Source organism: Bolinopsis microptera, chromosome 11 (assembly GCF_026151205.1).
Source record: "Bolinopsis microptera isolate Bmic1 chromosome 11, MBARI_Bmic_1.0, whole genome shotgun sequence".
Taxonomy (NCBI): domain Eukaryota; kingdom Metazoa; phylum Ctenophora; class Tentaculata; order Lobata; family Bolinopsidae; genus Bolinopsis; species Bolinopsis microptera.
In genome coordinates, this window is record NC_087082.1 from 17,562,906 (window position 1) to 17,576,988 (window position 14,083).

At 36.8% G+C, this 14,083-nt stretch overlaps 2 protein-coding genes across 2 annotated transcripts in view; one reads left to right on the forward strand and one right to left on the reverse strand.

Annotated features, from left to right (window-relative positions):
* LOC134823189 (polyunsaturated fatty acid 5-lipoxygenase-like) overlaps positions 1–14,083 on the forward strand; it is a 1,185,970-nt gene that overhangs the window by 9,485 nt on the left and 1,162,402 nt on the right. The gene's annotated exons all lie outside the window — the stretch shown is intronic.
* LOC134823702 (uncharacterized) overlaps positions 1–14,083 on the reverse strand; it is a 21,208-nt gene continuing 7,125 nt past the window's right edge. Inside the window, exons 4-18 of the mRNA XM_063835235.1 lie at positions 10,339–10,493; positions 9,236–9,302; positions 8,779–8,832; positions 8,365–8,550; positions 6,559–6,703; positions 5,847–5,940; positions 5,461–5,592; positions 3,496–3,660; positions 3,110–3,192; positions 2,624–2,733; positions 2,400–2,492; positions 2,036–2,161; positions 644–735; positions 317–388; positions 1–6 (exon numbers count right to left, since the gene is read on the reverse strand). Of these exons, the coding sequence (XP_063691305.1) occupies positions 1–6; positions 317–388; positions 644–735; positions 2,036–2,161; positions 2,400–2,492; positions 2,624–2,733; positions 3,110–3,192; positions 3,496–3,660; positions 5,461–5,592; positions 5,847–5,940; positions 6,559–6,703; positions 8,365–8,550; positions 8,779–8,832; positions 9,236–9,302; positions 10,339–10,493 (1,580 nt within the window). The remainder of the gene's footprint in view (positions 7–316; positions 389–643; positions 736–2,035; positions 2,162–2,399; positions 2,493–2,623; positions 2,734–3,109; positions 3,193–3,495; positions 3,661–5,460; positions 5,593–5,846; positions 5,941–6,558; positions 6,704–8,364; positions 8,551–8,778; positions 8,833–9,235; positions 9,303–10,338; positions 10,494–14,083) is intronic.

A 14,083-nucleotide genomic window follows, 5' to 3' on the forward strand; every position in this document is an offset into this window, starting at 1 on the left:
TTAAAACTTGAAAAAAGAATATAAGTCAAGACATAGTGTCACAATTATTGACTATGACTTGTTATACTTATTATTTATTGTAATTCATTTAATTGTATATAAATTACAAAGTATCAACATAATATGTTAAACAGTGTAACTTATTGTAATTTTAATAGATGCAAGTGAGCTATAGAGTTCTGAGAAATTTGATCAGAGAAAAATTCACAAGAAAAACCCACAAAGAATTGCATATCAAGTTTTCAAACGCACAAGGATTAGGATTTTGTTTGATTATTTCAACGAATAAGAGATGGAAAAACTGCAAACTACATACGACATGCTGCATATCAGTAGTGTTATCTCTACCAGTCGTTATCTGTACTGATGATGGACATGGTCGACGCATCTAACGATTATGATATGTAAAAGTACACACAGTATCAAATATTCGTGAACATTCTAGATGTTCGTGATAATTGATAGTTAATATAAATTTGAGTATTTATCAGTAAGCTATTTTCATATCGATATTATCGTTTAAGGTATTGGGAGGCGACTATTCCATAATTTGATATACCTTGTTCATACAATGACGGTCTTGAAACCCAAAAAACTAATATGAACAGTTTACAGTTGAACAATCAAATCATATTTTACTGACCGGTTTTGCAGGTTCGGCTTCTTGTGTGCCAGTGTTGACAATTATGGGTTTTGATTTGATCCCGTTGTACAACTCCTTCAGTGTTCCCTTATCTGAATAAGTCACAATTAATCACAATGTCACTTTTAGTGCTGAAACTGTCACTTGCGCTCTTCATTGCCATAGGGTAAAGCACATAATTTTGTCATTTTTTGGCAATTTTCCGACTGCCTGATATAAACCATGGGTTTTAACCTCGTCTGAAATTCCGATTTAGATGAAACCTCCACCATGTTATAGTAGACAGTCTAGGCAAGTTCTAACACAAAAATGATAGAAATTGCTGGGGTTGAAGATGTTCAAAAAAATTATTTTGAAAAAATGACAAAATTAGGTGACTTTACTTAATTTTGTCACCCCGAACCTAATTTTGTCACTTGAAGATTGTGCAAAAAGTAACCGTTTCTCGGTATTTTAGACTACCTGGATGCATCATTCGAGCGCTTTTTTACCAACATTGACCTCAAAAATCCCAAAGATATGATGTTTTCATAGTTTTGTAGCTTGATGAAAAGATGACACTTTTTGGGTATCTAATCTTAGAAAATAGCCCCAAATGCCCCTGAAACCACTGGCATCTTGAAAAACGATTGGTTCTAGGCCTAGGTTGAAATTTTCATGTCTGTATTTTGTTAGTCATTTTAGATTGAAAAAATCAGATTATCCACCTAATATTTCTCGGCGAAAATATGCTATTATAAGTGTTATAAGTGCCTTATACATATCCTATGGGCAAAAAAACTTCAGAATAGTTGTATAAGGCCATTTTCAACACAATCTGTGATTTACAAGAAATTTGAGAAAGGTCGATTTTTTTGACAAAATTAGGTACTTTTGGCAAAATCGAACCTAATTTTGTCACCCTCTGTAACTTAAACAATAATTGCGCTAGAGACTTGAAAATTTGTACGTATACTTCTGCTGTAGAAGATATTTGAAATATGCAATGGCATGAAGCTAGCTCAATTACTTTTGAAATAGCAATAAATCAAAATTTTGAAAATTCCTTAAGAAAACCTTAAGGATCTTATTTATTTTTCGGGTTAACAGTTTCGCCTTCATTTTTGACACAGATGCAAAAGAGCTAGAAACTTAAACTTTGTACGAGCAGTTTCAGCAAAGTCTAAGCTTTCTTTATATACACAATCCTTTTCTTTCAAGCTGAAATTCCGAGCCGATGCAGTTTTTCAGAGCAAAATGACAAAATTAGGTACCCTGACAAAATTATGTGCCTTACCCTAAATAAACGTATATTTTTTATTATAAATCTAATATTACATACAGAGTCGTACTGATTCTAATAAGTAATATTAGTAATATTATTAATAATTGATTCTAACAATTGTAACTTACCGACATTAGCCTCAGTGTTACGTAAGTTACTCTCAAACTGGTTGTAAGTCATCTTCCTGTCCACCATTCCGCCGTGTAGGTCAGTATTCAGCATCATCAGAGCGCACACCAACGTGTGGATCTCCTCTGGGGAACAAACAGAGTCAGCTCTGTTTACTGTCACGATATTATAATTTATAGGCATTACACAATGATACAGACTTATCCCAATATCAGTTAAAATTCAAGATCCAGAGGGGGCTTATAAAATCTAACTGATGATCTGAAATTATGTAGGTATATCTGAAATAGCAAACACTGTGTAGTGTTTGTATAAACGGTGAAGCAGATAAACTAAAACTAAAACTGAAGGTAAAAGTGTTACCAGGGCCAGGTAGCTGTTGTCTGAGAGCTGTGTTGGTTTCGTACAGGTGTTTACTCAGGTGGAATAGGATAGCCTCCCGCGTCGAGTTCTCTCCTGAATTTTGTCGTTAAAATAGGCTATAAAATAACCGGAAAATGTAATTGATTGAAGTTTTTAAAAAGCCAATTTGGTGACGTCACGTTTTTCGAAAGACGAACAAACGAACGAACAAACATACGACGAACCTATGAGGGGAGCTCTTTCAACAAAGACCCGTACAGCATCGTCTAACTTATAGTTATCGAAGTTGAAATACTGCATATAGTACTGTGATACCTCCACATCAAATGGAACTCTGAAATGTACATTATATTTCGTTTATGTTAGCTATGGGGGGTCTTAGAACTCCACTTGATTCCCATGGTAAACGACATCCTTGGCGACGGCGGAGAACTGTCACGAGGGTTTATATAACAACTAGTTTTCGCACGTAATCTGCCATGTTCTCAACATTAAATTTAATCGTTTTGAAACTTATTTTCGATGGCGGCAAATTGCACTCGACTCGAAAAAGAAACGCGCGTGATAACGCAGAAGCTTGAATACAACTAAAGCACCATGACTCAATGTTGCCGCGCGTTACACAAAGTCAGATAAAATGTGCAAAATTGATCGCGTATCCATGTAAATTAAGTGAGGAGTTGAAAATGATAAATTTGGTGTTCATTTACCCAGAAGCTAGGGTGAAACTGACGTCCTCAGGAACGCAGCCTTCCTGATAAAACAATCTTCTGGCGCAACTTTCAGCAGTCTCCTGAAAACATTGCCTTTTCATTATCATGTATAATCTTTTCATTATTGAGATTTACGCCATCCAGTATGCATAATTATAAAGGCAATGAGTAATATGCTTGCGACAATGTAAACAATACAATGAGGTCATGTATTCATGGGTCATACAAGGAATGGAATGTATGGAACTTGGAGCATGGAATGGGTTTATATCATATTAGGAGCTGGCAGAGTCTAAGGTTACACTCTGCACCGAAAACAAATTAATCCTCTACCCGAAGTGCCTCCTGATTGTTTAACACTAAAACTGTGAAACCACCCTTACCCTTGGTGGTATATCTGGTGGAAGCTCTGGAGGCAGTTCTGGAGGCAGGGATGGTTCTGTCTCGTATTGAGGCGGAGGCGAGTATACTTGTGCTATACCGCTGAACGGACGATCATCGGTGGGAGGCGACTTGTTTGATCGCTTCTTGTTTACTTTAGCGTACACCTATGGAGAGGAATAAAATTAATCACAATATGAAATATGAAATAGTAGTACATTTCCTGATTACATCTCGACAATTTTTAGTGACCAATAACGTTTTCGTCTTCCGCCAACACTCGGAATTCGCAACCAAAAGCTGAAAATATTGTCATCTCTACTGTCTACAGTCGGCTAACATCCATGGCTCCATGAGCACACAAATATTTGACACCATTATTTCATGTACAGTGACCATTCCTCCTGACGTACAACAGTCACGTGCACAACTATCACTCACATACCATGCACACACGGAACACACACACTCACACAGTCAGTACATACTTTGTACAGCATAATGTTTACGTGTATAATTGTCATATATTGTACAATGTCTTTAAACAAAGTGGTGGCCATATCAGACGGGAGCATTGCCTGTTATTATTATAAAGGTTGGTTGCAGTCTCGACATGTACTAATTATATCAGGAGAGAGCACATTGACACATATTTTATAACTTTATCAAGGCTAATTGGTGTACTGTGGTGATTAATGACAGCTAATCAATGATCACCTTTTAACTGACTTAAACCAACTAATCTATCTAGAAGTTGTCGGTAAGATTAGGAGACATGGTGATTGTTTGCTTTCTACAGAACATTTTTCTGTTGTAAGATTTTAGCACTTTGGCAACTGCAGTCCTCAGAAGTACTCGTAGGAAGTACTCAGAAGAAGGGTTGGAACCACATTTCTATTTTTGGAGCTCTGATTAATGAAGTAGTTCCATGTTTTGGGTATCTAGACGTAAATATGACGTAAATATGTCACGTGGAAGTTAAAGTAGAGCTGCAGACAGTAGGAGGTTCGTATTTTTCAGAACTAAATATAAAACATTGCCTTATAAGGCAATACAACAAGCATCTTACAACACTTGCTGAGTGCTACTGATTAAAGAGAGTTAAACAACCACACTGTACACACTGTAACTCTATACTTGTGGACACACTTAATGTTGACATTAGCTCGATGTTAAGTCACTAATAATAAATAAATAAATAAATTCTAACATTTATTACACGCTTCGACATTAAAATATACCCAACAAAGATGTACATTAAAGTCATTCAAGCGAGACTTAGTGTTGAAATAGCAAGATTATGGACTTTTTAAACAGTTCAATGGCCCACTAATCATCTACTAGATAGAAATTATGAAACACTTAATAAATGAGTTGGATACACATTCCACAGCCTCTTTGAAACTCCACTTTTTAGGTGATTCTTGAGTTACTAACTAGTTAACTAGTTACTCGCACGCTGAAGCCGCCTTTAAAAATCAAGTAAAGTAAGTCACTAACAAACTGATAGTTTCATTTCAATCTTCAGCTCAGAGAACTAATTAATTAATTAATTAATTGTTGTTAAAAAACTAATGATTGCTTTTAAGAAGGAGTAAGTTTGGAAATTATCCTAAGTTTCATCTATCAACTGGTTAGTTCATGGTCATAATTATATTAAAGTTGAGTCCTTCTGTAGAAAAAGAATCACCGAGCAGTAAGTTTAGTTACATACTTGAAGTTAAGAATTACTTCAATGACCCGCCCAAATATTCCTCCAAAATGCGACTCATAGCACGACGCTTATATATAAGTAATATAAGTTATGTAAATTATGTAGCCAATGATGTAATAAACTATTTTAAATGAAGCCAAAATATGTAGATACTCGTTAAATCTGCACTATACATACTTTGGATACAATTATTTCTTGTCAATGTGCTCTGAAACTGTTATTTAAATAATAATTACAACAACAAATGACTCACTGGAACGTTAGCGGGCTGAGCAGGGGGAGGGGGTGGAGGTGTGAATGTGGGATTAACGTCAAATACCTCCGTCTCGTTCCGGGAGTCATTGTCCCGTAGTCCGGAGTAGGTCCGGGTCGGGGTACCTTGGTCCTGTGGGGTCTTCATTGACTGTTTAGTGGCTTCCAAAAACACAGATATTGGTAGGTATTTAGTTGGGGCTCGCCACAATGTGGACCATTATTAGCTTCATGGCACGGACTATGGGTATATTATCAGTCCCTTGTATAGTGCAGAGCTCAAAAAGGCTTGATTATGTGGACGTCTAATTTATTAATAAATTATAAAATTTAATTGAATTAATTAATCCTGTTAAAAGGTAACATGGTAGATACCCTGGATCTCACCTCGGAGAGGAAGCTGAGACTGGTCTGTTTTAGTCCTGTGTTTCCTCGTGCTGTGTCCAGGTCATTATAAAGGTGATCATTTGGCAACTTGTACCTGAACACGTGACAATAGTTAACATGACAACAGTTAACATGACAACAGTTAACATGACGACAGTTAACATGACGACAGTTAACATGACGACAGTTAACATGACGACAGTTATCATGACGACAGTTATCATGACGACAGTTAACATGACGACAGTTAACATGACGACAGTTAACATGACGACAGTTATCATGACGACAGTTATCATGCCGACAGTTATCATGACGACAGTTAACACGACGACAGTTAACACGACGACAGTTAACACGACGACAGTTAACATGACGACAGTTAACATGACGACAGTTATCATGACGACAGTTAACATGACGACAGTTAACATGACGACAGTTAACATGACGACAGTTATCATGACGACAGTTATCATTTGTTGGATAAACTGAGAGCAAATTTCTGCATTTCTACTGTGGGAGGGTGTGTGCCCTCACTATTTATATTACGAATTATTGTCAAAAATCGAAGGAAGTTGCAAGATTTTGACCAAATATAGAATCTTAGAAATTTCTTCATGATTGCAAAATCCTTTATTCGAAAACTCGAATTGCTTAACATCAAATTATTTAATTATTCGATATGAGATGATGGCAAGAGAAATCATACTTTTCAGAGGAAGCGGAGACATTGGGAGAAATATCAGCGGGTATATTATATGGTATTCTGGAATCTTCCTCCACCAGGTTAGGTGGTTCAGGTGGTGGTTCTGGTTCTCTGGCAGCAGCTGGCTCCGGCTTTCTTGTGCTTCCTCCTGTCATGAGGTATCATTATTATTATTACTTCTCAGTGTGGTAGAGCTGGTGAAGTAAAAGTGGGAAACCCGAAATATAACAAAAACAAGATTACATGTCCACCACATGATGGGACAACATTACTGATATAACTATTACTGTAACAAGTGACCTGCCCTTGTATCTTGTTGTTGTATCTTGTTGTTGTAACAAGTGACAGTAAACGTGATAACAACAATAACCACTGCTACTGACCATTAGAGAGGTTAGAGTAGGAGCAACAATAACTACTGCTACTGACCGTTAGAGAGGTTAGAGTAGGAGCAACAATAACTACTGCTACTGACCGTTAGAGAGGTTAGAGTAGGAGCAACAATAACTACTGCTACTGACCGTTAGAGAGGTTAGAGTAGGAGCAACAATAACTACTGCTACTGACCGTTAGAGAGGTTAGAGTAGGAGCAACAATAACTACTGCTACTGACCGTTAGAGAGGTTAGAGTAGGAGCAACAATAACTACTGCTACTGACCGTTAGAGAGGTTAGAGTAGGAGCAACAATAACTACTGCTACTGACCGTTAGAGAGGTTAGAGTAGGAGCAACAATAACTACTGCTACTGACCGTTAGAGAGGTTAGAGTAGGAGCAACAATAACTACTGCTACTGACCGTTAGAGAGGTTAGAGTAGGAGCAACAATAACTACTGCTACTGACCGTTGGGGGGGTTAGAGTAGGAGCAACAATAACTACTGCTACTGACCGTTAGAGAGGTTAGAGTAGGAGCAACAATAACTACTGCTACTGACCGTTAGAGAGGTTAGAGTAGGAGCAACAATAACTACTGCTACTGACCGTTAGAGAGGTTAGAGTAGGAGCAACAATAACTACTGCTACTGACCGTTAGAGAGGTTAGAGTAGGAGCAACAATAACTACTGCTACTGACCGTTAGAGAGGTTAGAGTAGGAGCAACAATAACTACTGCTACTGACCGTTAGAGAGGTTAGAGTAGGAGCAACAATAACTACTGCTACTGACCGTTAGAGAGGTTAGAGTAGGAGCAACAATAACTACTGCTACTGACCGTTAGAGAGGTTAGAGTAGGAGCAACAATAACTACTGCTACTGACCGTTAGAGAGGTTAGAGTAGGAGCAACAATAACTACTGCTACTGACCGTTAGAGAGGTTAGAGTAGGAGCAACAATAACTACTGCTACTGACCGTTAGAGAGGTTAGAGTAGGAGCAACAATAACTACTGCTACTGACCGTTAGAGAGGTTAGAGTAGGAGCAACAATAACTACTGCTACTGACCGTTAGAGAGGTTAGAGTAGGAGCAACAATAACTACTGCTACTGACCGTTAGAGAGGTTAGAGTAGGAGCAACAATAACTACTGCTACTGACCGTTAGAGAGGTTAGAGTAGGAGCAACAATAACTACTGCTACTGACCGTTAGAGAGGTTAGAGTAGGAGCAACAATAACTACTGCTACTGACCGTTAGAGAGGTTAGAGTAGGAGCAACAATAACTACTGCTACTGACCGTTAGAGAGGTTAGAGTAGGAGCAACAATAACTACTGCTACTGACCGTTAGAGAGGTTAGAGTAGGAGCAACAATAACTACTGCTACTGACCGTTAGAGAGGTTAGAGTAGGAGCAACAATAACTACTGCTACTGACCGTTAGAGAGGTTAGAGTAGGAGCGGGGCTGGTAGAGTCTCCTCCCACTGCCCGGTGAGATAACAGTGTTTACAGGTGCTACTTCTTCTACTGAAACAGTAGGAGCTGCTGGGGCCGGGGCAGGACTACCTGACCCCCGCTCTTTTGCCTGGATAAACGCGTTCAACCGTCTCTTTAGATCAGGATCTGGGAGAAAATGATCATGAATAGTGGAGAACCTGAGGCTGTAATGTTTTAGGAGCTATTGTTTTATTGATATGATATTTGGATTTAGGACGCAGATTCAATGCTGCTGTGTAGGATTACCACATTTTTATGATATCTTACTTTGAGTATTTACAAAATTTGAAAAAATGTAAGATATGTAATAATTAGAGTAATGTAAAAAAGTAATCAAATTTCAACTGAACTGACCGTCTTGTAAGGACAGTTTCAAAGTCGTTCCTGACTCGTTTATCAACTGTATAACTGACAGAGAGAGAAGTTAAATATTATATATATTATAATATATACATATATTATATATTTACATGAGAGTGTAAATATTTGTGATAATTTGAGAGTTGTAAAATTGAGAAGTTATTTTCGTCGTGATACATTATTTACAGTGTTACGTTATACGTAGGTAATATTTTTATTTCAAACAAACGGTCTGAAGAATGTCATGTTCAGATATATAAGCGAACGGTAACATAACATTGAAAAGTTTTGCTATCTAAAAAATAAGAAGCCAGACTTATTACTTACGACACTGTGTTCCAATTTTACCGAGTACAAAAACTGCTTCTATTAAAACTATTCACAGTTAGTAAAAAGAACGTGAAAACTATTAATATCCAATGAAGAGAACGTTAAAATTATTAATATTCACCGTTTTTAGATGGCAAGTCCGACACGGACATGCCATTAACGTTCAGGATCCTATCTCCTTTCTCCACCTGAAACACATTACATTTGTAAATGTTGGCACAATGTTGGCACAATCAAACTGTTCCACTGAACACAATATGTTTAGTTGATATTATCTCACAAATGATTACATAAATTAATGGCGCCAATCGAACTAAAACCAAGCATCTATACAATAGAATATTAAACATCCGCAAATCAGATTAACTCATTGAAACTATGGTTGACGTATGTCACAACATAATTCCCAGATAAGCCCATGATAAGCTGACACCCTGTTGATAGCAAGTGTAACAAAGTTCGTACAGTTTACTTTTGGTATTGTGGTGGAAATGTACACTTACTTTTGGAAAACAAGAGAGGTTTTTGTGCCACTTAGCCATAAAATATTAGGTAAAGAAGACTAAAAGATCCAAACGACTTACAAGGAATGTAATATCGAACGAGGAATGTAAAAACAGGACGGAAGGCACATATTATTATGATATGATGATATTATTATGATCAGAGGATCGCGCTATTTTTAGTAGTGGCATGATTAGAATTCAGACTAGATATCTTATTATTTACATTACATACATTCCGTTAGTAAAGTTCGAAAGATACGAGGATAGTGTAATGACTTAACTCAGTGTAAATGTTATTCAAGAGGGTAGATAGTGTAGACACTAAACATAATAACACGGCGTAAATAAATTACAAACGAAGGACTGTTGCAATAAATATTTTTATCATTCGACAAATGTAGGGTTTGCAAGACAAAGCTAATTTTGACAAACCATGAGTCAATATTTTCAGGATCAATGCTGACAATGACCTTATCACTCCTAGAACACGAATTTCAGATATCACACTTCCTTTATGAACAGCAGATGCAAGAAGAGGCTCAAGTGCTAATGTTCAAGCTTATTATATGTAATAATTTAAGATGACTTTGTCGATTAAGTATATGTTGAAATAAAGAAACAAAAATAGACATACATGAGAAAATAAGGACACGAAGAAAACATGATAATATATTATATATAAAATAAAATAAACAAATTAATAACAAGAGAGTCCCACCTGTCCTGAGTTGTGAGCAGGTTTGCTGGGAGCCAGTGTGAAGACCATAGGAGGCAGGTACGTGTCACTGCCCCCAATAACCGAGAACCCGAACCCAGCATCTCCCCGCACCAACTCCACTACCTTTGTTAACATGCCATTATTGTCATGCTGTCCTTGGGGAATTGTGTTGAGTTAGTGGGGCTGACATAATGACAAGTTTTCCTTGAATACCTGGAGTCTGGGATATGTTATTGTAGTTTATATAATACAATATTAGTTAACACCTTGTTTTTATATAATACATTATTAGTTAACACCTTGTTTTTAGTCGGGGTGTGATCCAGGGTGAGTGTCGACAAGTTGCGGGGTTTACTGTGAGGTTGATGGGTGGAGGTATGAGTGGTGGGTTGGTGTTTATTGTGTTTCATGATTTATTGTTTACTTATGCTGTGAGTAATGATCGTTTGAAGATCATGAAGAGTGTACAATCTGATGTTTTTGTCATGTAACATACATACATACATACTAATTTAATTAATCAGCATTGAACACTGATCATGATTATATTGTATAATATTCATGAATACAGAAAATGCAGTAAAACAGTATTTTATATTTGACATGCTCTAAATTCTACTTAATCATGATAATGAATCAATTTCAAATAATTCTACGATTAAATCGTTATTAAATAATATGTCAATATTAAATCAGTGATATGTTACAGATTCTGGTACAATAGTACGGTTGATATAAAGAGGGTTTTTGTCATGTGATTTAGAAAAAATGTAATTTAAGATCAACATGCTCAACTTGTCACTAAACGGATCATTCTCGGAAAATGATGATCTTTGAATTTAGTTAGGCAACTTTTATCGATTGGCACTACTTCCGTAGCAAAAAAGTGTCCAGCTTAAAAAACATGTCAAAAACAGCATTATATCGCAAATGCGCAAATCTATTTTCCTAACCCAAGAGTAGACAGGGCAAACTGGAGCGAAAGCATGAACAAAAACATTTCAAAGTATAAACAATGTGTTGATTCGCAACCTGAGCAAGAATTGCCAATGGTAGATCTTGTATGCAAGCACAAGGGGGGTATCCAATGGTGAAAAATGGTGAATGATTTTTATGGTGAATCGGGTTTCCAAATTGTAAAATTTCACCATTTTTCGCCATTTTTCACCATTTTTGTCGATGAATATAATTGCCTTCTAGTTTTAGTTTTGACCTGGTGATATCACTCCCAAAAAAATTGTTGTTTATTAACTCAGATTTTGAGGATATAAAGAAACAATTAAACATGTGTTTCATTAAATTTAAAGTAAGTCTAGGTTTTACAATTCGAAAACTCGAAACTCGATTCACCAAAACTATCAATCACCATTTTTCATCAAAACTAGTGAACACTGAATATGGTGAGAAAGGTACATTGAAAATGGTAGGGCCCCCCATGGTAACTTAAAGTGAAAATGGTGCAGTGAGAAAGATACATTGATATTGGTAATTTTTGGTGAAAATGGCGAGTAAGGTACATCAAAATTGGTTACTTTAGTGAACATGGCGAGTAAGGTTCATCAAAACTGAGCTCTTGGACCTTGGTACACATTTAATATTCCAATTTGATACTTTGAAAATAAAAAACTAAAATGGTGAAAAATTGTGAAAAATGGTGAATGATTTTTATGGTGAATAGGGTTTCCAAATTGTAAAATTTCACCATTTTTCACCATTGAATTCCCCCCACCCGCCAATATTTGTGTGTATGACGAACAACAAATTAAACAAACAGATACAATAACGAATTCTATGTAAAAGATACTTTGATCACGATGGAAGATTTACCTGACAGACACAATAAGGGGTTGTTCACATATTACGTATTCAGCCGAGGGAAGGGGGGGGGGGGGGGGTTTCCAAATCATTATGCTCTAGTGTAATTTTGACACAATAGCTATTTATAAAACTGATTACAGGGGGATTTCAAACAGATACAACCACGACGATGCTCCATTACTTAATGTCAATAAAGGCACCAAATCATAATGTCTCGCCATCTTATCAAGAACTGAACAACATCTTGCAGGACTGCCCATTTAGTTTCTCACCATAGTGGATTCTGATATTTCTTGTAGGATCACTCATTTTTCTTGCAGCATAGGAGCTCTGTGAACATTTGAATCAATTCTCCCCAGAGTGAGTTTTCATATGTTCAGTAAGATGACCTGCTTGTCTTGCAGCAAATGAACACTCAGAACACTTGAAGGGTTTCTCGCCTGAGTGAGTTCTCATATGTACAGTTAGATGACCTGATTGTTTTGTAGCATATGAACACTCAGAACACTTGAAGGGTTTCTCGCCTGAGTGAGTTCTCATATGTACAGTAAGATTACCTGCTCGTATTGTAGCATATGAACACTCAGAACATTTGAAGAGAAAGCCTGAGTGAGTTCTCATATGTACAGTAAGATGACCTGCTTGTTTTGTAGCAAATGAACACTCAGAACACTTGAAGGGTTTCTCGCCTGAGTGAGTTCTCATATGTTGAGTAAGATTACCTGCTTGTTTTGTAGCAAATGAACACTCAGAACACTTGAAGGGTTTCTCACCTGAGTGACTTCTCATATGTTCAGTAAGATGACCTGTTTGTTTTGTAGCAAATGAACACTCAGAACACTTGAAGGGTTTCTCGCCTGAGTGAGTTCTCATATGTACAGTAAGATGACCTGCTCGTCTTGTAGCATATGAACACTCAGAACATTTGAAGGGTTTCTCGCCTGAGTGAGTTCTCATATGTACAGTTAGATGACCTGCTTGTTTTGTAGCATATGAACACTCAGAACACTTGAAGGGTTTCTCGCCTGAGTGAGTTCTCATATGTACAGAAAGATTACTTGCGTGTCTTGCAGCAAATGAACACTCTGAACATTTGAAGGGTTTCTCTTCAGAGTGAGTTCTCATATGCACAGGCGGACTCTCACTAGGAGACAGAACTAATGTCCTCTGACGATCTGTTCCAATCAAGTTATCTGAAGTATCAAAGTAGTCAGGTACTTCTGAGCTGCTATGATCATGGTGCTGTTTTAAATGTTCTATTAACTGAGTGTCTGAATAAACATGTTCAGCACAAACTGGACAGATAAAAATAGATGGTTTATCTGATTCAGATATAAGTTCTTCTTTTATTGTACAATTTGATATTGTTTTATGTTCTTTGATGTGCTCAACAAAGTAGTCTTCTGAAAAGTAATGTGCTCCACACATTGGGCAGAGGAAACCGTTTGACTTTTCTGGGTTCTCCATTTGCTCTGATTTGATCTCTTGCTTACAGTCTTTAGACATTCTGAGGTATTGAAATATAAGAGATATCTAAAGTACATTTATTTTAAATTCGATTGTGAAGGAATTTGGCATTGATAACGTGCCTTGCCTTATCCAATGAAAATCACAAATATTTGCCCAGTTAAACCGGGGGTATCCAATGGTGAAAAATTGTGTAAAATGGTGAATGATTTTTATGGTGAATCAGGTTTCCAGATCGTAAAATTTCACCATTTTTCGCCATTTTTCGATGAGTATATTTGCCTTCTAGTTTTAGTTTTGACCTGGTGTTATCACTCTAAAACAATATTTCGTTAGATTTTGAGGATATAAAGAAACAATTAAACATGTGTTTCATTATAATATTTAAAGTACGTCTAGATTTTACAATCCGGAAAGTATCAATCACGATTTTTCATCAAAACTAGTGAACATGGATACA